At 34.0% G+C, this 27,535-nt stretch overlaps 2 protein-coding genes across 2 annotated transcripts; both read right to left on the minus strand.

The window, feature by feature from the left end:
• Positions 1-2,370: 2,370 nt before the first annotated feature.
• Positions 2,371-12,451, minus strand: LOC113783227 (probable LRR receptor-like serine/threonine-protein kinase At3g47570). Its single transcript, XM_027329301.1, has 8 exons — positions 11,611-12,451; positions 11,513-11,530; positions 9,920-9,991; positions 9,358-9,429; positions 7,094-7,165; positions 4,934-5,005; positions 2,859-4,859; positions 2,371-2,732 (listed from the first exon to the last, which is right to left on the minus strand). The coding sequence occupies exons 1-8, from the start codon at positions 12,449-12,451 to the stop codon at positions 2,371-2,373; spliced, it is 3,510 nt and encodes a 1,169-aa protein (XP_027185102.1).
• Positions 12,452-20,239: 7,788 nt separating this feature from the next.
• On the minus strand, positions 20,240-25,857 carry LOC113783228 (probable LRR receptor-like serine/threonine-protein kinase At3g47570). The gene is made up of 6 exons (XM_027329302.1): positions 25,017-25,857; positions 23,351-23,422; positions 22,794-22,865; positions 21,185-22,719; positions 20,723-21,128; positions 20,240-20,601 (listed from the first exon to the last, which is right to left on the minus strand). The coding sequence occupies exons 1-6, from the start codon at positions 25,855-25,857 to the stop codon at positions 20,240-20,242; spliced, it is 3,288 nt and encodes a 1,095-aa protein (XP_027185103.1).
• Between the last annotated feature and the right edge of the window lie 1,678 nt (positions 25,858-27,535).

Here is a 27,535-nt window from a genome sequence, read left to right on the forward strand (position 1 = left end):
TCCTTAGTTAAGGCCATAGCTTTTGTGGCTCAAATGCTCACCAACATTTCATTGTTGGGATTTGTACTGGTAAAGACTCCAATTAAAGCTTTTGTTAGCTCAAATGAAACTATAGATATCGCATTTTGTTGATACAACTTGTCATCTGATGTTGAGAAATGAAACAAAAAATTTAGAATTTCCAAGTAAAATTCAAGAATAGGAGCGAAATTTGTATTGATCAGGAAAAAGCATCACCTGGTGCGAGATAGCAAAAGATAGCTAGCGTTTTGGTGTCCCAACAATTTTAACAGCCCCAAGAAATAATAGGTTGATTGCATCATTTAGGGAAAATTTGACAAGTTTATAAGGACTGGATTGATCCAATTTGAAAATGAAAGGGGCAAAATGGAAAAGCCGAATTTGTGATAGAAAACTTATGCCATTGCTATTTTACCTGAGCAATTTGGGATTTCTCCAATCCCTGCCAGATACAACACGACCGCGTCGCAATTTGGGAACTCCATAAATTTCAGAGAGAACATGCACCTTTAAGACGTCCCTGAATACAGGGGAATGTACTGAAGTTTGAATTTTTTCAGCGCAAGCAGAACATCTTATATGTTGCTTCTTTTTCTTGGTGACTCCCTCGTGCAATCCAGTGCCACTTTCATGATTGAAGATATGAAATTTAGCTTTTCAAGAAAGTATTATTCGCTTTCCTTAACAAATTAGCATCTACAATCATGGTTCAAAGTCGTGGTCGCGGTTGCGGTTGCAGTCGCGGTCCAGACCATTCCACATTGGTCTCGGTATATCAATCACGGTCTCGGCAAGACGCAAATTTTTGAAATATTTAATATTCTAAAAATTATTTTAAAAAATGATTAAAAAATAGCAAAAATAATAAAAATTCGAGTTGATTCGGGACGACTCGGGACGACTCGGCCGTTTTTATTCATCTCGGAGACGTCTCGGCAGAGTTCTCGGCGATTCATTATCTCGGAGTCATCTCATCCCGCTATCAGATCGGGAAACTCCGTTTCAGTGACGATTCGACCGAGACCAAGACATGTCTACAATACGAGCTAATCCATCAGGCACATAGTTGTTAGGATCGCGATCCGGATCATAGGATCGTACGATCCTGCGATCCGGATCAAGACTAACGATCCAACCTATGATCCTGATACGATCCTATTATTTTCAATAAATTAAATAACAATTTTAGTATTTTGACTATATCTTTGTATAGAAAACTCAAAATTGAGTGTCATTTATTGCGTTGTAAGCTATATTTAGAGTGCTTTAAATCCATGTAAATAATTAAGCCCAAATCCAAACCTAGAAAATTTGATGAATCTTTAAATTTGACTCATATAATTCACTAAAGTGAATAAATGATCTTTGTTATAGGTTATCACATGGAGCTAGTGTTTTGTGTCTTTATTATAATAAATTAATATGGTTTAGAGCCTTTAGAAATGAATCAACCTTAATTAACAATATAATTATATTGATTGCACATGAATTACATTATTTGTTACTATATTTATGAATTGCAAACTTAAAAATTATAAATATGACAATTTATTACATTTTTTGTAGGATCTACCGATTCTACGATCCGATCCTACGATCCGATTCTACAAACCAAAAAACGATCCTAGGTAGGATCCCGATTTTGAAAACCTTGATCAGGCATGTTAATTGCAAAATCAAATTTTAAGTAACGACATTTTTTTTAGCATCACAAACATCTTAGACAATATTAATTTTTTAGATAATAAGTGGCATATAATACAATAGTGATATATAGTGATTACCTTGTAGATATGTCTTTTAAGAATTAAACATGTAATTATACCAGTTATAGAGCATTTTTTATGTTGTCTAGACTCGATGCATGATCACAGTGAGCCTATTTTGAAACCCAAACCCAGCCCAACACATAGGAAATTCAAACCAGCCAAGCCTACCATTTTGACAATCTAGTTTGATTTTTTTTTTCCAGTAAACAAAATTTCAACATAAGGAGATGGCATTTGGCTTCCCTGTTGGCTTCACTATAGATTAGGAAAAGATGATAATTTTTTTTTTGTTATGCTATGCAGTACATGGATTCAATAAAGACTATGAAAAGTATTACAACCTTGCAGCTACTTACAAGTTACAAAGCATAATGACTGATCAGATGGCATTTCTACTTGACCGCAGCTAGTTGAGATTTCTCCAAGCCCTGCCAAATACAACACCAATACAAGAATTATTACCCAACCAGAACAAAATAGGTTCGGGGATATATAATTGCAAGAGATAAGAATGGCAAACTGATGGGGTCATGGCTAGGAGAGCTGGGAAAACTACAAATCTCAGAGAGAACGTGCACCTTTACGACGTCCTTGAATGGAGGGCACTTATGTACTGAAGCTTGATCTTTTTGAGCACAACAAGAACATCTTTTATGTTGCTTCTCTCTCTTGGAGATTCCATCGTGCAGTCCAGAGCCACTTTCATGATTGAGGCTATACAGCTTAGCTTTTCAACAAAGTATTCGTCACTTTTCTTCAGCAAATTTGCATCAATGACATGAGCCAATCCATCAGGTAATGAATCAATCACCCAACTCTTCAAGCTCAAGTTTTCGCCAAACATTTCACTATTTGGTTTTGTTCTTGTGAAGACTTCCAGCATAATAATTCCAAAACTGTAGGTATCGCATTTTGTTGATACTAATCCTTCCAATCCATACTCTACAAGGCAAGACATATATAACATTCATCTATGGCCCAAAATTGGTTGTAATTTTTGATATTTGGAACTTGCAACGGCAAACAACTGAGGACACAGTACTTTAGTTGTATGAGAAAATTCTTCACCTGGTGCGAGATAGCCAAGTGTGGCTAGTGTTTTGGTGTATGTGATGCTGTTCTCCTCGCCCAACAACTTTGTAAGGCTAAAATCACTTAGATGGGCTACCATGTCTTGATCCAGCAGGACATTACTTGGTTTCAAATCACAGTGAATTACTGGAATTGAATACTCACAGTGGAGATACTGCAATGCACATGCCACATCAATCAATATGTCTAATCTCTGCATCATATCCAAAAAATAGTTGTGCGAATACAACCACTTCTCAAGACTCCCATTAGGCATGAACTCAAGCACCAATGCCTTAAACTCAGGGTTAGAGCAACTGGTGATGACTCCTGTGAGGTTTCTATGGCGAAGATTGCGTAGAACTTCACATTCTACATCAAAACTCCTGAGTGCTCCTTCGACTTGTAAATTGAAAACTTTAGCAGCCACGAGCCTTCCATCATCAAGAGTACCTCTATAAACTGATCCAAAGCTTCCAGTTCCTAGCAAATTGCTTTCGCTGTACCCATTAGTTGCTTGTAGAAGTTTGAAATATGAAATTCTTTCTGGCATTGCAACTAATGATAAATTTGCTCCATTGGAAAGTGTATCTTTCTTTCGATATCTTAGGTAAACAAATCCAAAGGACAAGACTCCCGCTGCTATTATTACCCCGAGTAAAATAAAAATTGTTCGATGCAGCTTTTTTGTTCTCAATTTGTGAGCTGACTTATTTAGACATGGGGGCACATGAAACCTTTGAGCTCCACAGAGGGCTTGATTTGAAGTGAAGGATTCGGCAGTGAAGTTGATAAAAGGCCCTCTGGAAGGAACTTCACCACTTAAATTGTTAAAAGAGACATTGAAATGTCTAAGATACCGAAGGTTCTCCATTGACATTGGAACCGATCCAAAGAGAAAGTTATGTGATAGATCCAATGACTCCAAGCTTAACATCTTGCCAATTGACTCTGGGATCGATCCTTGCAATCTGTTGTGTGCTAGAGAAAGATTTTTCAGGTTCTGCATCTCTCCAATAGTGCCAGGAATGCCACCTGAGAGCTGATTGGTTGACAAATCTACCCAAACTGCCATCTTCATATTCGTAATTGCTTGTGGTAGAGATCCACTCAGCAAATTTGAGGAGAGGTCAAGCACCAAGAGATATTTTAGGTTCCAAAGTTCTACAGGTAGCATAGAATTTAGTTTATTGTAACTTAGGTTCAGATTCCTTAGGGAAATAAGATTTCCCAAGCACTTTGGAATTGAGTTGATAATTTGATTTTGTGCAAGATTTATGGTAGCCAAGTTATAGAAAACACAAAGTAACTGTAAGGGGACTTTGCTTAGTTTGTTCCTACTAAGATCCATGTATTGTAACCTCTGCAAATCTTTCATTCTTGCTGGAAACAACCCAATTAACTCGTTGTTTGATAGATCTAATTGGATCAAACTGCTAAAGTTTCCAATTCCATCAGGAATGCTGCCCTTGATCTTACAATCTGATGCAAGTAATCTTTCTAAGGAAGTTGAAAGATTACTGACCGATTCTGGAATGATCGCATTCAATGGATTGCCACTCAATTCCAAATATGACAAATTTTTGCAATTTGTCAATGAAGTGATGATGTCCAACTCTTGAGATGAGGAGTCGCTCGTTAAATTGTTGTCGGCGAGATCTAGCAGTTCTAGGAGACTTAGGTCCCCAAAGGAAGTGGGAATTGGACCCGTGAACTTGTTAGAACTAAAATCTACTCTACGAAGTTTAGAAGAATTTGAGATTGAGGTAGGTAATACTCCAGAGAAGGAATTAATGCCGAGGTAAATCCGTTCTAAATTGGGAAGCCTATAACCAAATGTTGATGGAAGATTGCCTGAAAGTTGATTTCCCACAAATACCACGGCAATTAACCTAGAGAGGTTGAAGATCCCCATTGGTATGGAACCAGTTAAGCTATTTTGTTCTAAGTTGAGTCGTTCAAGAAAGTACAAGTTGCCAATCTCTCGTGGTATTACACCTGAAACAATAATGTCAAGCATACACATCAAATCATGCAAGTCTTTGGTTTTTGTAATTTAAAGATTCTCGTACCTCTTAAATTTGCATGTCGAAGATCTAGTTCTTTCATCATAGTTAAGTTACCAATTTCTTTTGGAATTTCACCTACAAAATGTAGATGGAATATAACATCAACAAATTGACATCTTTGATGGAGTTTTGACAGAAAATGACCAAGCAAATTGATGAACTTGAAGCAGAAAGTTAGGTGTAGCATGCCACCCATCATCATTTTGAAATTGGCTTCTTTTGGACTCAAAAAATATCTTTTTTAAAGGGACTACATTCCACAATCAGAATTCATACTTCAAAATCTTTCCTGCGATTAGGTACAGCCCTCAAGGGAAAAAGAAATATTTGTTTTGGCCATTAGCTTTTCCGTCAAGACCCAAAGCTTGTATACTGCATATATTCCTCGTCTTTGTAGGTCTAATGGAACCAAAAATTCTGAAAATCCTCAGCTCTAAATGTTCTACTATTTTTGCCTTTACAATTGGAATATAACTAGAGGTGACAGTATGTCCCAGGACGCAATAGACTACCCATGCTCAAAGGGACTTTGGGTAGGATGAGTATTTCAATTTTAATGCTGGGATTGAAATGGGACTAATCCCATTTATACCCATTACTTGATTGGAATTTATAGGAAATTGTTGGGTACCCATTGGGGCCCAAACATCTCACCAAAAATTTACCCAATCAATTGTTGTGTATCTTTTAATGACCCAAGTGAACCACTTTTATTCTTCCAACTAGGTCCTTCAGTTTTTTTTTTCTTGTAATTATGCTTAAAACCCCCCCATCTAGTTTCCTAGACTCTTTTGTCCCTTAGAAATCAGTTTTTTTAAATTTTTTTCTTTTTTCTTAAAAATTTTGTCACTAGTCTCAATTTAGAGTGCTTTTTAAAATGTCGAAAGAAACTTCTTATTTTGAAACAGAAACTCAATGATTTTGAACTCTTTTTCTACTAGAATACTGATCAAAATGAATACTGGGAGTGATATGGAAGTCATTAATTTCTAATCTTATTAGAAAATACTTTGATTACTCTTGATAGTTTTATGATGGCTCATAGTTCTAAACACAATTTCTTTAGATCATAAACACAAGACCTTTTAAGATTTTATAGGACTTATTTTTTCCTCAACTAAATTTCATGAACATTGGAAATCAAAGATTAATATATATATACATATATATATATGCATTGGAAATAAATAAAAGAAAATTGAGGGAAAAAAGAATTCAGGAAAATATAAATTTACAATAAGGCTAAAGAAATTTAATAAATAAAAAATATTAAAGTTATATAAAAAATAAAAAAGAATTAAAGAAAAAAAGAATACAAAATATAGACTTGAGTATTAGGCAGGATCAATCTAAACTCATCCTACAGTGATCCTGTCCAAATTAGTTCCAAAACATCTATGCGTAAGGTTGGACCTAAATCCATATTATTCGATGCCATTTCAAACCCAAGCAAATCCCGTCCATCCTGCCCATTTTGCCATATCTAAATATAACTAACTAATATTTGGATCTAGATATACGCAAACATATGTTTTCAAATTCAGACCGGATATCGACTCGGTCAAGATCAGGGATCAGGGATCAATGAGTTCGATCGAGAGTTGAACTGGATGACGTTATAAATAAAAATTATTTAAAAATTAAAAAATTGTATATAAAATACCTAAGAGCATATTAATATTAATAAAGGTATATTCATATATATTTGATGTTTCAAATGTATTTAACAAGAAAATACAAAGAAATTAGAATGATCAAGTAGCAATTTATCTTATTAACAAGTTTAGAATTAAAATTATGAACTTGATTGAAAAATAACACCAAATTTTAGAGCAACGTTTATAAAGTATGAAATATTTGAGGAATATTAATAATTTTTAACAATCAGGGGTCAAAACATAATATTGAAAATGCTTTAAAACCACATCAAAACATAAACCTAGTTTTTACCAGTTCTTTTGGTTTTCTGGTCCTGAGTTTGACCAAGCTTCTACCAATCTGAGTTTTTAGGGTAACTTGGACCTAATACTTGATTGGTTCTCAATTTGACCGGTTGGACCAACCGGTCCAATTTGAGTTTAAAAACATCGACGCAAACTATAAATTAAATTAATCATTTAATTTGGATTTGTCCACATATGGTTGAAATAATTAGGATCTTACCTTCTAAGTAATTGTCACCCAAATCCAAATCCTCAAGCTTATTTAGGTCTCCAATTTCTTTTGGAATTTCACCTACAATTTGTAGATGGAATAAATATCAACAACTTAAAATCTTTGATGGAAGTTTTGAAGGAAAGTAAATGAGAAAATTAATGGGCCCAAAGTGGAAAGTTGGCCGCCACTCAAGATTTGGAAATTGGCTCCTTTGGAAATAAAAAAAATAATTAAATATAATCAATATTTTGTAAAGTCAAGATTCCTTAGGGAAATAAGATTTCCCAAGCACCTTGGAATTGAGTTGATAATTTGGTTTTGTCCAAGATTTATGATAGCCAAGTTATAGAAAGCACAAAGAAACTATAGGGAGACTTTGCTTAGTTTATTCCTACTACGGTCCATGTATTGTAGTTTTTGCAAATCTTTTATTCTAGCTGGAAACAACCCACTTATCTCATTGTTTGATTGATCTAATAGGATCAAACTGCTGAAATTTCCAATTCCATCAAGAGTACTGCCCTCGAGTTTACCATCCGATGCATATAATCTTTCAAGGGAAGTTGAAAGATTACTGACCTTGTCCGGAAAGGTCCCATTTAGTGGATTGCCACTCAATTCAAATATTGACAAATATTTGCAATTTGTCAATGAAGTGATCAAACTCAACTCTCGAAATGAGAAGTCGCTCGTTAAATTGTTTCGTGTTAGCATACTAAATCAAGCCTATAGAAGTTTCTAAATTGTTATTTAGTAGTGTTTTAGTCAAGTCAAATTTTTAGTAGTTTTATTTGAGTCAAGTTATGCTAGTTTTATTATTTAGAAATTAGTATTTTGGTAAGAAATTGTGGTTGTAAGACTTGTTTATCAAGTCACATAGTTTATAAATAAGGAGTCTTATTATTGTATTGAGAAGAGTGAAATTTGATAGTCATGTTATCTTGGTGTATGATTAATATATTACTATTAGTATTATTCCTCTTCTCCCATATATATGTGTGTTAATTGCATGTAAATTGTTTCCCCATATACATTAATTGTATGGAATTTATCTCCAATATAGTTTGTTAGAATTTTTTGGATTCGACATATGGTTTCAAAGATTTAGATTCAAGAAATTGATCGTGGGGTACCTGTGAACATTGAAAAAAGTCTTGACTATGAGGTCAGTCCTGAGTATTTTCCGCTGTCAAAGTTAGAGTATAAGAATTGTTATGCAGAAGTTAGTTGATTGAATCGGACCACAAGTTTGGTCATGAAGTATCCAATTGGTGAAGATGAGACCAAAAGAGTGGCGCAGGAATTATCAAATAGAGTATGATTGTGAAGACAGAGATCAAAGAACAATGCTGTTAGTTGAACTGTGATTATGAAAATCATAGAGTAAGCTATCAATAAAATGATTGGCATCCAATTATGTAACAAAAATAGTCTATCCAGAAGCGTGAATTATTTTAACGAGTGAAAAACAAATTGAGTTGTCTAGGTCCATACAATGTTGTAGCAACAAAAACTTGAAGATGAAGACTTGTTTATCAAGTCACGTAGTTTATAAATAAGGAGTTTTATTATTGTATCACTTGAGAAGAATGAAATTTGATAGCCTTGTTATTTTGGTGTCAGATTAATATGTTATTGTTAGTATTATTGCTCTTCTCCCACACGTACTTGTGTGTGTGTAAATTTTGTATAAATTACCTTCCCTATATATTAATTTTATAAAATTTATCTTCAATATAATTTTTGTTAGAATGTCTTGGATTCTGCATTTCTAGATAGATTCAGCGGTTCTAGGGGACGTAGATCTTGTTAGCAACAAAATCTACTCTCGAAGTTTAGAAAAATTTGAGATTGAGTTAGGTAATACTCCATAAAAGGAACTAATGCCGAGGTAAAGCCCTTCTAAATTGGGAAGCCTATAACTAAATGTTGATGGAAGATTGCCTATAACCAAATATTTGATGGAAGTTTTTATTTTTGGTGGGAAATCATGAATCCAAATCTTCTACTTATAATTTCTTCTACCTTATCACCCAACCTAATTCTTCCCCATGCTTGAAAGTTGATTTCCCACAAATGACATGATAATTAACTTATAGAGATTGAAGATCTCTGTTGGTATGGAATCAGTTAATCTATTTTGGTCTAAAAAAAGTTATTCAAGAAACAAGTTGCCAATCTTTCATGGTATTGTACCTAGAATAATAATATTGAGCATATGCATCAAACCATACAAGTTTTTAGAGTTTGTAATATAAAGACTCTTGTACCTGTTAGGTTGCAATGTCCAAGATGTAGTTCTTTCAGCATAGTCAAATTACCAATTTCTTTTGGAATTTCACCTGCCAAATGTAGATGGAATATAGTATCAACAAATTGACATCTTTGATGGAAGTTTTGACGGAAAGTGACCGAGCAAACTGATGAACCTGAAGCAGAAAGTTGGGTATAGCATGCCACCCATCATCATTTCGAAATTGGCTCCTTTTGGAATTAAAAAAGAAATTTTAAAAGAGACTACATTTAACAATTAGAATTCATACTTCAAAATCTTTCTTGTGATTAGGTACAGCCCTCAAGGGAAAAAGAAATATCTGTTTTGGCCATTCGCTTTTCCAGCAGGACCCAAAGCTTGCATACTACATATATTCCTCATCTTTGTAGTTCTAAAGGAACCAAAAATTCTAAAAATCTTCATCTATACATGTTTCTACTATTTTTTACCTTTTCAGAATATAACTAACCAATTTTTGGATTTGAATCTACGCAAACTATAAATTAATCATTTAATTTGGATTTGTTCATATATGGTTGAAATAATTAGGGTCTTACCTTCTAAATTGTTTTCAACCAAATCTAGCGAATCAAGCTTTTTCATGTCTCCAATTCCTTTTGGAATTTTACCTGCAATTTGTAGATGGAATAATTATCAAGAAGTTAACATCTTTGGTGGGCCTAAAGCGGAATGTTGGCCATCACTTAGGATTTTGAGATTGGCTTCTCTGGGGAACAAAAAGATAATTAAAGATGATCAATATTTTGTAAGGTTAAGATTCTTTAGGGAAATAAGATTTCCCAAGCACTTTGGAATTAAGCAGATAGTTTCATTTTGTCCAAGATTTATGGCAGCCAAGGAATAGAAAGCACAAAGAAACTGTAAGTGGACTTTGCTTAGTTTTTTCCTACTTAAATCCATGTACTGTAGCTTCTGCAAATCTTTTATTCTAGCTGGAAACGACCCACTTATCTTACCGTTTGATTGATATAATAGGATCAAACTGCTAAAGTTTTCAATTCCATGCTGCCCTTGATTTTACAATCTGATACATATAATCTTTCAAGGGAAGTTGAAAGATTACTGACCAAGTCTGGAATGATCCAATTCAATGGACTGCCACTCAAGTCCAATATCGACAAATATTTGCAATTTGTCAATGAAGTGATGAGGCTCAACTTTGGAGATAGGGAGTCACTTGTCAAATTGTTGTCAGATAGATTCAGCAATTCTAGGAGACTTAGGTCCCCCAGGGAAGTGGAAATTGGACCTGTGAACTTGTTAACAGCAAAATCTATGCCATGAAATTTAGAGGAATTTGAGATTAAGTTAGATAATACTCCAAAGAGGGAATTAATACCAAGGAAAAGCCCTTCTAAATTAGGAAGCCTAGAGCCAAGTGTTGATGGAAGATTGCATGAAAGTTGATTTCTCGTAAGTGACGTGAGATTTGGTGTTGAGAAGTTGAAATATCTCTAATGGTATGGAACCACTTAGGCTATTGGATTCTAAGTTGAGTCATTGGAGAAAATATAAGTTAGCAATCTCTCTGTGGCATTACCCTGTCAAAATGATATTGAGCATATAAATTAAACCATATAAGTCTCTATATTCTATAATTTTTATAAAATAAAGTGTCATACCTGCTAAGTTATTTGAGCCGAAATCCAGACTTTTCATCATAGTTGAGTTACTAATTTCTTTTGGAATTTCACCTACAAAATGTGGATGGATTTAATATCAACAAGTTAGCATTTTTTTATGAAAGTTTTGAAGGAAACTAAATGAGAAAACTTATGGGCCTAAAGCCGAAAATTGTCAAGTGTGGGCCTCAAGATTTTAAAATTGGCTACTTTTAGAATCAAAAAGACATTTTTACAGAAAATGTTTTTTTGCGGTTATATTGATCTCTAACCCTTTAACTTTTCCTTTTGGACTATTGTCTTATATATTGCATATATTCCTTCTCTTCCTAAAATCTTTGGTGACAATTCTTTCATTAATTATGGCAGCATTCTTAAAATTCTTTGGTTAGAAACTGTCTTTAGCTATAAATTTTTCTACTGTTTTTTTATTCCTTTTTCAGTTGAAATATGGAAAGATAAGAGTAAATATTGTGCTAGATATGTGCCATTTTTGATAGAACAAACCAACTTCTGGATCTGAATCTGCACAAATTAACTATAAGTTAAAATAATTCATTTAATATGGCTTTGTCCATATATGGTTAAAAGAATTAGGATCTTACCTTCTAAATAATTAGCACCCAAATACAGCACCTCAAGCTTCTTCAGGTCCCCAATTTCTTTCGGTATGGATCCTGTAAATTGGTTGTAAGACAAAGACAGCCCCTGAAGTTCTGAACATTGACCTAAACTTGATGGTAATTGGCCATTTAACTTGTTCAATGATAGGGAAAGGAGACTTAGTGCCCGAAGATGGTGACACAAATCACTTGGAATAGTTCCAGATAGGCCATTACCCGTTAGGTTAATCACTTGCAGGGAGGAAATATTGAAAATCCCTGTAAGAATGTTTCCTTGCAGAAGGTTGTACGAAAGACTTATCTCCTTTAGCTTTGACATGTTAGAGATGGAAGATGGGATAAGACCAGTGAATTTATTGTTACTGAGAGACAAGCGACGAAGTTGAGGAAATGAACCAATCCAGTGGGGGAACTCTCCTTCAAGATTGTTGACGCCCAAATTAAGTAGTTTTAATCGGCTCAATCCAGCAAACTCATGTGGTAGTTCTCCATGGAAATTGTTCATACTCATGTCAAGTGAAACAAGAAATGACAGATTTCCCAGTTGTGGAGGGATGGCGCCGTTAAGGCCCATGTTTGAAATATTCAAGGCAGCCACTCTATGATGACGAGAGCCACAAGAGACTCCTATCCAATCACAGACAGAGGAGCCAATGGACCAGTTTTTCGCCAAGATTTGTAGGGTGTCAACTGAAATGTGAGCTTTCAAGGCAAGAAGAGATGACTGATCAGTGCTAAAATTGGTCGGGGATATGGCTAAGGAAGTTGAAAGAAAGCATAGCAACACAATTCCAAGAGGGGAGTGGCTGTGAAATTTCTCCATGGCTAATGTTTGCTACATGGTGGCTGAGGAATCGCATTATATAAGGGTTTGCTAATTTGATTTCTATTTTCAGATTAAGTTCCAATTGACCAGTGATATAATTGTCATGTTGATTAGAATTCTTTTGACAACTATTCTAAGCAATTTTACAGTCAAGTTACGAATATACCTCCATGTCACCATTTGCTTTATGCAAAGAGTGGAATTTAGCTTCATAAAAGCTGTAATTCTTCCGAAGGTATGAGAAAAGATTTTGAAATAAAATTTCTGCTTTTTAATAAACAAGTAGTAAGCTTATAAAATATTTTACTTCTGCATTTAAATAATATTAAGTGTGTTTGGATAGGAGATTATTTGGAATAATTTTTTTAAAAAAATACTATAGCACTTTTTTTGATATGATATATGTGAGATAAAAAGATGATCGAAAAAATGTGTCGATAATGCAAGCAAGTATGTATGTATAAATAAAGTGTAAATTAGGTATAAACCAACACACATTGATTTCTCATGTTGAAGTCTAATAGTACATGCTAATTACTCAGAATATTGCTGAAAAAAAAATCGGAAGAATGGTGGCCCGACAGCAAAATTTAATTTTTTTTTTTTAAAAAACTGGCTGCTGGGCTGTGTCAGCCAGGCAACAATGAAATTTTTTTTTAAAAAAACTACCGCTCGGCAGCCAGTTGTGTTAGAGGAAAGCCACTTTCAAGCCACAGGGGAAGTCTCAATAGGACTTGCAAAGTTAAAAAAAAAAAAACCTGGACTTGCAAAGTTTAAAAAAAAAAAAAGCTGGCCTTGTTTTATTTAGTTTAATTAGTTGTTTTAATTTTAAAGATTATTTTTCAAAGATTTTAGAAATGCATCTTATTGTAAATTAAATGACATTTTTTGTTTAAAAAAGCTTTTTTTAGGGTTTAACATAAGATAAGAATAATTGATTTAACAAATCTGTCTTCATCTTTTTCTTACGTTTCAACTTTGAAAAATTTTTTAACTAAAAAAGCTGTCGGACTTAGTCAGTTAGGCAGCATAAGTTTTTAGTTAAAAAATTTAAAAATTTTACCTCTAAAAAATTAAAGAAAAAGGGATAATATCATAAACCTCTCTTCAGCTTTCTTTTAATATCACTTACTACTCCAAAAATTTTAAACATATCACTTATCTTTCAAGACAAAATCTTGAAAAACCTTAAACTACAATTTTAAACTTTTTGTTAACTAAAAATACACTTTTTTTATGATTAAATTTTTTTAACTAAAAACTTATGCTGCCTGACTGACTAATCCCAACAGCCTTTTCAGTTAAAAAATTTTCCAAAGTTGAAACGTAAGAAAAGATGAAAACAGATTTGTTAAATCAATTATTCTTATCTTATGTTAAACCCTAAAAAAGCTTTTTTAAACAAAAAATCTCATTCAATTTACAATAAGATGCATTTCTCAAATCTTTGAAAAATAATCGCTAAAATTAAAACAACTAATTCAACTAAATAAAACAAGGCCAGCATTTTTTTTTTAACTTTACAAGTCCAGCTTTTTTTAACTTTGCAAGTCCTATTGACGACTAAAAATGCTTCGAAAGCAGCAGGACAGGACCACTCACGAGACTTTCCCTATGGCTTGAAAGCGGCTTTCCTTTGACACAACTGGCTGCAGCAGCCAGTGTTTTTTAAAAAAAAAATTGGATTTTGCTGTCGGGCTGACTAAACCCGACAACAATAATTTTGCACTAGCCCTTTGTCAGACCTCCATTCTTTCAAATTTTTTTTTTTCATCAATATTCAGAGTAATTAGCCAGTAGTACAGTGGGACCTATTTTATGGTCGATATAATTTAAGGACCCCTCGAGTTCATGTCCATGGGAGAGAGTCAACTTTCACGTGTCGGGCAAGACAGTGCATTGGAGTTTGGTACGATTCAATCCGATTGTTGTATTTTTATATTAGTTAATATATAAATATATTATATTATTATATTCAGACTAAAAGTGATGTATATGAAAAAAAAAATTCACATATATTTAGTACAATATTATGATGTATCTATACACCAAAATTTGAACATGTACAATAATTGAATGGAATCACACAAAATACAGCTATGTTGAGTCCTAGTCCTTGATGTGCCACTGCCCGAAAAGAGAGGGAAGTGATGCATGGTTAATCTAAGGGACTTCAAATGTGCGAAGGAGAAAGCAAAAACAGGAAATTCATTATTTAAACCCCTTAAATTTTTATTTATTCTTTTTTTATCCCAACTTTGTGTTAATTCTGAATCTTGTTATCATCTGAAAATTCTTAATCCAATCGATTGCCGACACCATAAAAGTTTACTTTATTTTAAAGTAACAAAGAAAAGTCAATCAAATTAGTTAGCCCAAAAAAAAAAGTTCCATGAAATGGGTATCAGGATTTGAGAATTCATCCCAATTCAAGGCTTCTTTTCTTAACTTTGGTGGGAATCTTAGTAGGATGTAATTAGAACCCAATCAGAACTCAAATTGACAATGATGAGCTCCACATTTAGAGGTTGACCGGGATACAAACAAAAGTGTTTAAACCAAAAGAAGAACTACCTAGTAGTATTCAAGATTGGGCTTTTACAAGGACAAGGTTTTCTTAAAAAAAAAAAAAAAAAAACTCCCACCCTTCCTTGCACCAATCAAGAACAAGGTCTTCATTCTGTCTGCGGAAAGCTTGGAGTTCGGTGAGGTGACCTTTCAATTACTTTTAGTCTTGGGCATTATGCAAGAAACTACAATAAATGTTCCTCAACAATATGACTTTGGCCAGAAAATATGTGATGCTGTATAGCTTTATCTCAGTCATGCAGGAAAAAGTCAGAAGATTAAGGATGCTTTAGCCCCACATATGCAAGAGCCATCAGTATTGCCCAGCCATACAAATGACTTCTATTCATCTACATTAAATTGCAATTAATAAATGAGAGATATGTCTGGAAATTATACTAATAGAAGTAGTCATACTATGAATTATTGAAGTTACGTAAATAACATCTATTTTATGGTTGATGTAATTTGAGGAGTCCTCGAGGTCGTGTTCACGGGAGAGAATGGACTTTGGCGTGCCATAGCCCGAAAGAGAGGGAAGTGATGCATGGCTAATCTAAGGGACTTCAAATGTGTGAAGGAGAAAGCAAAAACAGGAAATTCACTATTTAATCCCTTAAATTTTTATTTATTCTTTTTTTTACCCCTCCTTTGTATTAATTCCAATTCTTGATATCATCTGAAAATTCTCAATTAAACAGGGTTTTGATATTGATATGGCATAATGATCAAATCTGTAGCTTAATAAATTCTAAAACGAATTTTATGTCCCCATCTACTGTGTCAGTCTACGCCTAAGACACTATTATGCTCTCTCAACTATGAAAATCCTGTCAATGTACCGCTTTTTTTTGTATATAAATTTTGTTTGTATACAATGACCATTTTTATTCAAGTAATATTTTATAGCGACGAACAAGTATGGATTTCATTGAAATGCCTAAGCCAATTCTTTTCTATTCTCAAATAAACAAGGTTTAATAACTAGAAATTAAATTTTAAAATTAAACTCAAACCCAAAACCTATTTCAAGACAAAACTGCACAGTTTGATGATGCGCATTCTTGGGAATAATGCAACTTAATTATTTGACCACATAATACATTATAAGTCTTGGTCATTATACAAGAGACAAAATTGATTGCCCCTCAACTGTTCTGAACAATGATTTTGTACTGATCAACGACTTTAGACAGAAAATCAACTCAATTGTGCAGGAAACGCTAGAAAATTAAGGATGGCTCAACCCCACGTTTGCAAGAATAATGCTGCAGAGGTTCAGAAATCAAGAAACAAGAAAATAAGCACTATCAATACTATAGAGCAATCGATATGACTCGTTAATTTGCAATCAAAAGATGAGAGATGTATGTGGAAATTATACAAATAGAGCAGTTCAAATTATGACTTAGTGACTTTACTTAAGTAAAATCTTCCACTAGTTTGGACTAATCATCAATTTCCTAGTATTTTACTGTTTTTTTTTCTTTCTGGGGCAATAAAGATTGTGTATATATATCTCCTAAAAACAGCACTCTCACTTCAATTTATTCTTCTCAAATAGAGGCAAAAATATGTTTAAACTAACATGTTTAGGAAAACATTCATTTACACTCTTCCCACCTCCAACTATCAGGCATGAGATTCAAATTCTGAATCTGACAGCAGGAAAAACTCTAGGGATCCTCTTGTTTTTTGTTGACAAAACTAAAGGCAAAAGATAGCTACTAATTTTAGATAAATGACGTTAAAGTAAACCCCTCTTTTTTTTTTTTGGCTTGGTACAGTTTTTCATGTTATGTTGTTGTCTTACGGTACTTGCAGCTATTAACTTTGTGTTCACAAATACTACTTCTATGCCGAGAATTTGTCTAATTAGGTAACCATGTTATTTTACAAACACATTGGCAAAAGGTTGCTGGTATAGTTCAAGATTCATAACTAAAGAAATAGTTAGCACTTCGAGAAGCAAAGAAAGGTAGGGAATAGGAACCACCACACCAAAGTCTTCAAATTTTGTGTTTTTTCCCTATCAAATTTGGAAAGATTTTAAACACTTTACTTACAAATTAAACATTATGTTCGTGCAAAAATTTTTATAAACTTTCATGTTGATTAGAATATTATAAATATATGAAATAGTAATGTAAAGATTGCCTCTCTAAAACAATTCAAACAGAACACTATTATCTGTAGTATTACCTGTTTACCATTATAGTAGGCAAAATTTTATTTGCCTAACAAAAAGATAAGGAATAATATGATTTTGAAGTTGATGCAAAAACTGAGTATTCGAAATAATGTTGTTGAGCAATGCTTTACTAGTTTCTTGGATTGAGTAAGTTCAGACTGAAGATGCATCAGCATTCTCCATCCACTTAACAGGTTTATCTATAAGACTAAATTGGCGGGCATCTAGAACATCAAGGTGCAAATTGTTGAAATGGTTCAGAATAAATATAACGCTATAGATTTTTTCATTCGAGCACTGCAGTAAGAATAGGTATGCTTTATATATATATATAATCAGCTAACAGGACAGTAAGTCTCCTTTTGTATACATGGCAGCGAGTCAACTTGGCTTTGCTTATTATAGTACTTTTAATTTCTCTGCAGCACTGGGAAATGATAAGCACAAGAATAAAATTAAATTAAACACCTAATGCATGTTAACTGTTAAGTAGTTCGCAGATTCATTGCAATTCAAGGCATGCTTTCTTAACCTTGGTGGATATCATAGTGGGATCCAAGGGCCAATTAGGAATAACGCCCAAAGAGTAAAGATTATTAAAAATTGATCAAGTTTAACATTGGGAAGTTAAACGGGATAACAACAAAATTTCAAAGGTTTTCGTGATTTCTTTTTCCTTCTTTCAGGATAGTAAGTACTGGAACAGCTTAAATTTCTCAAAATGTCTCATGGGTTCTCACTACGTGCATTTGCTCTTGAAAATTGTATCTCTCTTATGGTTTTCTAATGATTTCTTTCTTTCTTTCATTTAGTTCTTGTTGTCATATGATTAGCTTTAAGTCACCTTCCATCACTCTCGTAGTCTTTGAATGCTTAGTTTTATGATCTTAATTCCACTTCTCGTTTGGCAAATTCTTTGTTTTTTTTTTTATAATGTCTTGTTTCCTTTGGTTTATCGCAGATTTAGTGTGCCATGGAAAATTGATGCCATAACAATTTTGTAAAGGCAGTATTCTTTTGTACGAAATCTTTCATTCTTTTGAGGAAGTATTCGTTAATATATAAATAACAAGAATTTTCTTTAGTAACAAAAAATATACTAGCCATTCCTACTATTAGTTAAATAATACGCTTTTGTGATAAAGTGTATGGCAATATCTCTGGAGAAAGCTGAAGTTTAATCTATGCTTGAATGTAAACAGAACAGTAACCAGCCAGAACATCAGTGGTTAATACTCACATGTCAGAATAGTATCTGTCTGTAAACTAAAGACATCAGCATTGTTTCACATTTAGATGTAAGAATAGTATCAATAGTTTTATACAACTAATTGTAAAACAACCAAAATTTGATTATGAATCTAGTGTGTCCAGGAGATCAAAAAGTTTGAGATTGGGGGTACCTGTAGACAATGAGTAGTGAAATGACTTTTTGGGGTATATGTCCTAAGCCATTCCTATGCTAGCTCCAAGTCAATATTGAAGCTCAAGTCACACTAAGGCAAGATAAGTGTGGAGAGATAAAATAGAAACTATAATTAAAATGAAGCATAGGGTTGAAAGATAAATTAAACTACTCGATACTCGAATCGAGTTTTGTTTAATAATATCTCTTTCAAATTTAGTTCGCGGACTAAACAAACCAAATTTGAATAACATTCAAACTTGATAAAAAAAAACTTGTTTAACCTCGATTTGATAAATAAATAAATCAAACTTAAATAAAATTTTAAATTCGTTAAAATAATCAAACAATCTTAAATATTAGGGTGTTCGACTTGATTAGACTGATTTATATCCTTAATGAAGTACAGACTAGTCAGTGATACTTTTTTTTTTTTTTTATGGAAATGACTAAAGGACTTAGCTGCAGGAAAACACAGCAATGGAATTCTAAGAATAAAATGGAAGCGAAAAATTTCCATTATTAAATGCAATTTCAGAGCGGAGGGGCCGATACGGTGCAATTGTGGTCTAAATCATTTGGAATTCTTATTAGGGCTGTCAATTCTCTTTTTTGGGCTGCATTTGTTAAGCCCGATCTTGGGCCACAATTGTTAAACAAAATGTTGATGCTAGGGTAGGGGGCTTGGCCCAGATTTAAATACATCACCTTTCTCATTTTTGATAGTAATACTTCACCAAAGATATAGTACATTAATTGCAAAATCAATTTTCAACTAAATCATAATTAGTATCACAAACATCATCTTAGATCATAATGTTTTAAATAATGAGTAGCATATAATACAATAGTCATATATTGACAAATGTGGTCTCTTAAGAACTAAACATGTAAGTATATCAGTTACACTGCTGTTACACTGAGTTTAGCATTGTCCAAACTCGCCAGATGATTAATCCAAACCTAGCGTAATTCCTTAATTTCTTGGGCCAAGCAGGTTAAGTTCCACCCATTCCCCCCATTTTGACAATCTAGCTTGATTTTCTTAGTGAATAAAAAATTTTAATACGAAGAAATGACATATAATGTCCTTATCAGCATGATTTGATTTTTAACTTTTCTTATTTGTAGATGACGAGAAATTATCTGTAAGGGAGTATTGTGACCAAAAGATACAACATATGAAATGATATAATCCACAAAATATGCAAATGCCTAGAACTGCTTGATGATTTTAATTCACAAACTTAAGAACATGTTCTTGATTTGTAATTGAGGAAAAGCTTAGTCCTTAATTAACTTGAAATAGAAAAGGAATCTCCTTCAACATTTTATTCTGCAACTGCATATTTAAGATTAAGAAGGTCGACATTCATGCGCTAATAAAAAAAAAAAGGAATGTTTTGATTAATTCAATAAAGACTAGAAAAGGATTACAGCCCCGTAACCATTCATCAAGCATAATGAGTGATCAAATGCCATTTCTACCTGACCTCATCTAGCTGAGATTTCTCCAAGCCCAGCCAATACAACACCAATACAAAATTATTACCCAACCAGACAACTAACTAGAAGCTTGGAGAGTTGGAAAACCTACAAATTTCAGAAAGAGCATGCACCTTTAAGACGTCTTTGAACTCTGGGCACTCATGTACTGAAGCTTGATCTTTTTCAGCGCAACAAGAACATCTTTTATGTTGCTTCTCTCTCTTGGAGATTCCATCGTGCAATCCAGAGCCACTTTCATGATTGAGGCTATACAGCTTAGTTTTTTAACAAAGTATTCATCACTTTCCTTCAGCAAATTTGCATCGATGACATAGGCTAATCCATCAGGTATTGAAACAGTCACCCAAGTCTTCAAGCTCAAGTTTTCGCCAAACATTTCACTATTAGGTTTTGTTCTTGTGAAGATTTCCATCATCATAATTCCAAAACTGTAGATATCACATTTTGTTGATACTAATCCTTCCAATCCATACTCTGCAAGACATATATAAAATTCATCTTTGTTCTTAAAATGGTTGTAATTTTTGATATTTGGAATTTGCAACAGCAAACAACTGAGGACATAGTACTTTAGTTGTATGAGAAAATTCTTCACCTGGTGCGAGATAGCCAAGTGTGGCTAGTGTTTCGGTGTATGTGATGCTGTTCTTCTCGCCCAACAACTTTGTAAGGCCAAAATCACTTACATGGGCTACCATGTCTTGATCCAACAGGACATTACTTGGTTTCAAATCACAGTGAATTACTGGAATTGAATACTCACAGTGGAGATATTGCAATGCACATGCCACATCAATCAATATGTCTAATCTCTGCATCAGATGCAGAAAATAGCTGTGTGAATACAACCACTTCTCAAGACTCCCATTAGGCATGAACTCAAGCACTAATGCCTTAAACTCAAGGTTAGAGCAACTGCCGATGACTCTTGTGAGGTTTCTATGGCGAAGATTGCGCAGTACTTCACATTCTACATCAAAACTCCTGAGTGCTCCTTCGACCTGTAAATTGAAAACTTTAGCAGCTACGATCCATCATCAAGAGTACCTCTATAAACAGATCCAAAGCTTCCAGTTCCCAGCAAATTGCTTTTGCTATACCCATTAGTTGCTTGTAGAAGTTTGAAATATGAAATTCTTTCTGGCATTGCAACTAAGGATAAATTTGCTAGACTGGAAAGTGTATATTTCTTTCGATATCTAAGGTAAACAAATCCAAAGGACAAGGCTCCCGCTGCTATAATTACCCCGAGTAAAATAAAAATTGTTCGATGCAACTTTTTTGTTCTCAATTTGTGAGCTGAATTATTTGGACATGGAGGCACATGAAACCTTTGAGCTCCACAGAGGGCTTGATTTGAAGTGAAAGATTCAGCAGTGAAGTTGATAAAAGGCCCTCTGGAAGGAACTTCACCAATTAAATTGTTAAAAGAGACATTGAAATGTCTAAGATACCGAAGGTTCTCCATTGACATTGGAACCGATCCAGAGAGAAAGTTATGTGATAGATCCAATGACTCCAAGCTTAACATCTTGCCGATCGACTCTGGGATTGATCCTTGCAATCTGTTGTGTGCTAGAGAGAGATTTTGCAGGTTCTGCATCTCTCCAATAGTGTCAGGAATGTCACTCGAGAACTGATTGGTTGACAAATCTACCCAAACTACCATCTTCATATTCATAATTGCTTTCAGTAGAGATCCACTCAGCAAATTTGAGGAGAGGTCAAGCACCAAGAGATATTTTAGGTTCCATAGTTCTACAGGTAGGATAGAATTCAGTTTATTGTAACTTAGGTTAAGACTCCTTAGGGAAATAAGATTTCCCAAACACTTTGGAATTGAGCTGATAATTTGATTTTGAGCAAGATTTATGGTAGCCAAGTTATAGAAACCACAAAGAAACTGTAAGGGGACCTTGCTTAGTTTGTTCCTACTAAGATCCATGTATTGTAGCCTTTGCAAATCTTTTATTCTAACTGGAAACAACCCACTTAACTCGTTGTTTGATAGATCTAATTGGATCAAACTACTAAAGTTTCCAATTCCATCAGGAATGCTGCCCTTGATCTTACAATCTGATGCAAGTAATCTTTCTAGGGAAGTTGAAAGATTACTGACGGAGTCTGGAATGATCGCATTCAATGGATTGCCACTCAATTCCAAATATGACAAATTTTTGCAATTTGTCAATGACGTGATGAAGCTCAACTCTCGACATGAGGAGTCGCTCGTTAAATTGTTGTCGGCGAGATCCAGCACTTCTAGAAGACTTAGGTCCCCAAAGGAAGTGGGAATTGGACCCGTGAACTTGTTAGAACTAAAATCTACTCTACGAAGTTTAGAAGAATTTGAGATTGATATAGGTAATACTCCAAAGAAGGAATTAATGCCGAGGTAAATCCGTTCTAAGTTGGGAAGCCTATAACCAAACGTTGATGGAAGATTGCCTGAAAGTTGATTTCCCACAAATACCACGACAATTAACCTAGAGAGGTTGAAGATCCCCGTTGGTATGGAACCAGTTAAGCTATTTTGTTCTAAGTTGAGTCGTTCAAGAAAGTACAAGTTGCCAATCTCTCGTGGTATTACACCTGAAACAATAATGTCGAGCATACACATCAAATCATGCAAGTCTTTGGTTTTTGTAATTTAAAGATTCTCGTACCTCTTAAATATGCATGTCGAAGATCTAGTTCTTTCATCATAGTTAAGTTACCAATTTCTTTTGGAATTTCACCTACAAAATGTAACAAAATGTAGATGGAGTATAATATCAACAAATTGACATCTTTGATGGAGTTTTGACGGAAAGTAACCGAGCAAACTGATGAACTTGAAGCAGAAAGTTTGGTGTAGCATGCCACTCATCATCATTTCGAAATTGGAATCAAGGAAAAATATTTTTAAGGAGACTACATTCGACAGTCAGAATTCATACTTCAAAATCTTTCCTGCGATTAGCTACAGCCCTCAAAGGAAAAAGAAATATCTATTTTGGCCATTAGCTTTTCCGTCAGGACCCAAAGCTTGTATAATGCATATATTCCTTGTCTTTGTAGTTCTAAAGAAACCAAAAATTAGCTCTAAATGTTTCTACTATTTTTTGCCTTCTCAGTTGGAATATAACTGGCCAATTTTTGGATCTGGATATACGCAACCTTAAGTAAAGTAATCATTTAATTTGGATTTGTCCATATATGATTGAAATAATTAGGATCTTACCTTCTAAATAGTTGTCACCCAAATACAGATCCTCAAGCTTATTTAGGTCTCCAATTTCTTTTGGAATTTTACCTGCAATTTGTAGATTGAATAAATATCAACAACTTAACATCTTTGGTGGTAGTTTTGAAGGAAAGAAAACGAGAAAATTAACGGCCCTACAGTGGAAAGCTGGCCACCACTCAAGATTTTGAAATTGGCTCTTGTGGGAATAAAAAAATAATTAAAGATAATCAATATTTTGTAAAGTCAAGATTCCTTAGAGAAATAAGATCCCCCAAGCACTTTGGAATTGAGCAGATATTTCATTTTGTCCAAGATTTACGGTAGCCAAGTAACAGAAAGCACAGAGAAACTGCAAGGGGGCTATGCTTAGTTTTTTCCTACTTAAATTCATGCACCGTAGCTTTTGCAAATCTTTATTCTAGCTGGAAATGACCCACTTATCTCACTGTTTGATTGATCTAATAGGATCAAACTGCTAAAGTTTCCAATTCCATCAGGAATGCTGCCGTAAATATTGATCCGATACATATAATATTTCTAGAATGATCCAATTCAATGGACTGTCACTCAAGTCTAATATTGATGAAGCTCAACTTTGGAGATGAGAAGTCATTCGTCAAATTGTTGTCAGATAGATTCAGCAGTTCTAGGAGACTTAGGTCCCACAGGGAAGTGGAAATTGGAACTGTGAACTTGTTAACAACAAAATCTACTCTACGAAATTGAGAGGAATTTGAGATTAAGTTAGATAATACTCCAGAGAGGGAATTAATGCCAAGGAAAAGCCCTTCTAAATTAGGAAGCCTAGAGCCAAATGTTGATGGAAGATTGCATGAAAGTTGATTTCTGTAAGTGACATGAGATTTAGTGTTGAGAAGTTGAAGTATCTCTAATGGTATGGAACCAGTTAGGCTATTGGAATCGAAGTTGAGTCACTGGAAAAAGTATAAGGTAGCACTACCCAGTCAAAATGATATTGAGCATATAAATTAAATCATACAAGTCTCTATATTCTGTAATTTTCGTAAAATAAAGTGTCATACCTGCTAAGTTATTTAACGCGAATTCCAGACTTTTCATCGTAGTTGAGTTACTAATTTCTTTTGGAATTTCACCTGCAAAATGTGGATGGATTTAATATCAACAAGTTGGCATTTTTTATGAAAGTTTTGAAGGAAACTAAATGAGAAAATTTTTGGGCCTAAAGCAGAAAATTTTTCAAGTGTGGGCCTCAAGATTTTAAAATTGGCTCCTTTTAGAATCAAAAAAGACATTTTTACAAAAAATGTTTTTAGATCCTAACCCTTTAACTTTCCCTTTCGGACCATTGGCTTACATATTGCATATATTCCTCCTCTTCGTAGCTGTAAAGGAACCAAAAAATTCTTAAAATCTTCGGAAAAAATTCTTTCATTAATTATGGCAGCATTCTTAAAATTCTTTGGTTAGAAACCGTCTTTAGCTATAAATTTTTCTACTATTTTTTTTCCTTTTTCAGTTGAAATATGGAAAGATAAGAGCAAATATTGTGCTAGATATGTGCCATTTTTGTTAGAACAAACCAACTTCTGGATCTGAATCTGCACAAATTAACTATAACTTAAAACAATTCATTTAATATGGCTTTGTCCATATATGGTTGAAAGAATTAGGATCTTACCTTCTAAATAGTTAGCACCCAAATATAGCACCTCAAGCTTCTTCAGGTCCCCAATTTCTTTCGGTATGGATCCTGTAAATTGGTTACCAGACAAAGACAGCCTCTGAAGTTCTGAACATTGACCTAAACTTGATGGTAATTGGCCATTTAACTTGTTCGATGACAGGGAAAGGATACTTAGTGCCCGAAGATGGTGACACAAATCACTTGGAATAGTTCCAGATAGGCCATTACCCCCTAGGCGAATCACTTGCAGGGAGGAAATATTGAAAATCCCTGTAGGAATGTTTCCTTGCAGAGTGTTGAATGTAAGATTTATCTCCTCTAGATTTGACAAGTTAGAGATGGAAGATGGGATTAGACCAGTGAAACTATTATTTCTGAGAGACAGGCGACGAAGTCGAGGAAATGAACCAATCCACCGGGGGAACTCTCCTTCAAGATTGTTGAAGCTCAAATTAAGTAGTTTTAATCGGCGCAATCCAGCAAACTCATGTTGTAGTTCTCCATGGAAGTTGTTCATAGTCATGTTAAGAGAAACAAGAAATGAGAGATTTCCCAGTTGTGGAGGGATGATGCCGACAAGACCCATGTTAGCAATATTCAGGGCAGTCACTCTATGATGACGAGAGCCACAAGTGACTCCAATCCATTCACAGACTGAAGAGCCAACTGACCAGTTTTTGGCCAAGATTTGTAGAGGGTCAACCGAAATGTGAGCTCTCAAGGCAAGAAGAGATGACTGATCAGTGGTAACATTGGTGGCGGACATGGCTAAGGAAGCTGAAAGAGAACATAGCAACACCAGTCCAAGAGGGGAGAGGTTGTGAAATTTCTCCATGACTAATGTCTGCAACTTCAAGGAGGGGGTCGGATCGCATTATATAGTGGTCTCAGTAATATGGGTTTGTTGATTTGAATTTTATCTTCAGATTAAGTTCCAATTGGCCACATTGACTAGTGATGTAATAGCACATATCTAAAATATATCGCTTCTGTATTTTACTAAACTTCATATCTCACTTCGAAGTCTAACTGTGAAGCAGAAAACATTAAACCGCTAAATCTTAACTTGCACAAAGTAACTTGTTCAGATAACTTAATTAGAATAACTGCGGCGTTTATCTTACCTTTTTTTTAATTGTTTTTTGAAAGGAAAAAGCAATTAGGAGAATTATGGCGTTGCAATATAAACATGTTAGGGAACACAAACCGACCAATTATGTAGTTTTTGTATATAGTTTTCTACTTTTAACGGTAAACTTGGATTGCAAAACTTTTCATTATTTTGTTGGCAAAATTAATAGCAAAAGATATGTATCAATCTTACTGTTGGTAAAGTTAAGATAATTAATCTTTGCTTGATATATTATTTTTATGTTGAAAAAATATTGAAAATGACTCATGCACTGGTTCAAAGAATTATAGACAACTCTCAACCACTAATTTTGTATGTTTATCATTATCCTATCTCTTTATCTCCAGTTTTTAGGTATTTTTACACCTATTTTGTAGATAATCTCCCAACTAATTTTGCACATATTAACGTGTGTTTAGACTTTAGAGATATTGCTTGTACGTAGAGAATTTTCCTAAATAAGTAAGCATGTTATTTTTCAAAAGAAAAAAGAGTCATAATTAAAAAATTAGTTAGTACCTTAAGAAACAAAGTAAACTTAAAAAATCTCCAAACCTTTGATGCAAATTAGTTAGCAAGAGAATTTCATGGAACGGGTACTGGGAATTGTAGATTCATTGCAATTCAACCATCACATGTTGTCTTAGTCTTGGTAGGAATCTTAGTAGAAGCTAAAGATCAATAATCCAAGACTAATTCACCAGAGTTCAAGAATTGATCAAAGTGATGAGTTTTAACACTTGGAGTTAAACAGGATTAAAAAAAATAGTTCGAAGGCCTCCACGTAAATTTCTAACTTGAGCCATCTTGGAAAGTGGAGAATTCCTAACCAAAAAGAAGAAAGTTGTAGCCAAAACTCATGATTAAACTCTCCAAGGAAAGAGTCTTTGCCCTTCATTTCATAATGTTCGAGTTAGTGGGAAGACTGGGAAAATTCCTCCAACATTCCATACTGGACTTGGTGAAGTGACCTTCAAAGACCAAGTCTTGGTCATTATCCAAGAAACAAAATTGGCTTTGTACTGAGTTTACTGACCAACGACTTTGGGCAGAAAATTTGTGATTTATATATTTTCAACTCAATCGTGCAGGAAACGCTAGAAATCTAAGGATCCTATTGATTGGATAAGAGATTATTTGAAATATAATTTGAAATAATTACTGCAATATTTTTTGTAATGTAATATATCCTTATACTATATAAGATTGAATTTTGGTCAAAAAATAGGTTGAATTTCAACCGCATAGGTGGGGGCTTTCTGGGAATGTAAAATGTCGTGTATTAGTTTAAAAACTTTAAGTACAAGTTAAGGAAGCATGTATTTGGGTATGTTTACTGAAATGACCATATTTTAATACATTTAAAGTTGTCATTAATGAG

Source organism: Coffea eugenioides, chromosome 9 (assembly GCF_003713205.1).
Source record: "Coffea eugenioides isolate CCC68of chromosome 9, Ceug_1.0, whole genome shotgun sequence".
Lineage (NCBI taxonomy): Eukaryota > Viridiplantae > Streptophyta > Magnoliopsida > Gentianales > Rubiaceae > Coffea > Coffea eugenioides.

Bases quoted from the DNA above. Each gene is read 5' to 3' on its own strand.
- LOC113783227 (XM_027329301.1), bottom strand. From the start codon at position 12,451: ATGGAGAAATTTCACAGCCACTCCCCTCTTGGAATTGTGTTGCTATGC. The intron at 9,430-9,919 runs GTAAGACCCTAA...TACATTTGGCAG, and splicing joins GGTTGAAAACAATTTAGAAG to GTGAAATTCCAAAAGAAATT. The intron at 2,733-2,858 runs GTGAAGAATTTT...CTTGCCTTGTAG, and splicing joins ACTTGGCTATCTCGCACCAG to AGTATGGATTGGAAGGATTA.
- LOC113783228 (XM_027329302.1), bottom strand. From the start codon at position 25,857: ATGGAGAAATTTCACAACCTCTCCCCTCTTGGACTGGTGTTGCTATGT. The intron at 22,866-23,350 runs GTAAGATCCTAA...TACATTTTGTAG, and splicing joins GGGTGACAACTATTTAGAAG to GTGAAATTCCAAAAGAAATT. The intron at 22,720-22,793 runs GTACGAGAATCT...TTATTGTTTCAG, and splicing joins TCGACATGCATATTTAAGAG to GTGTAATACCACGAGAGATT.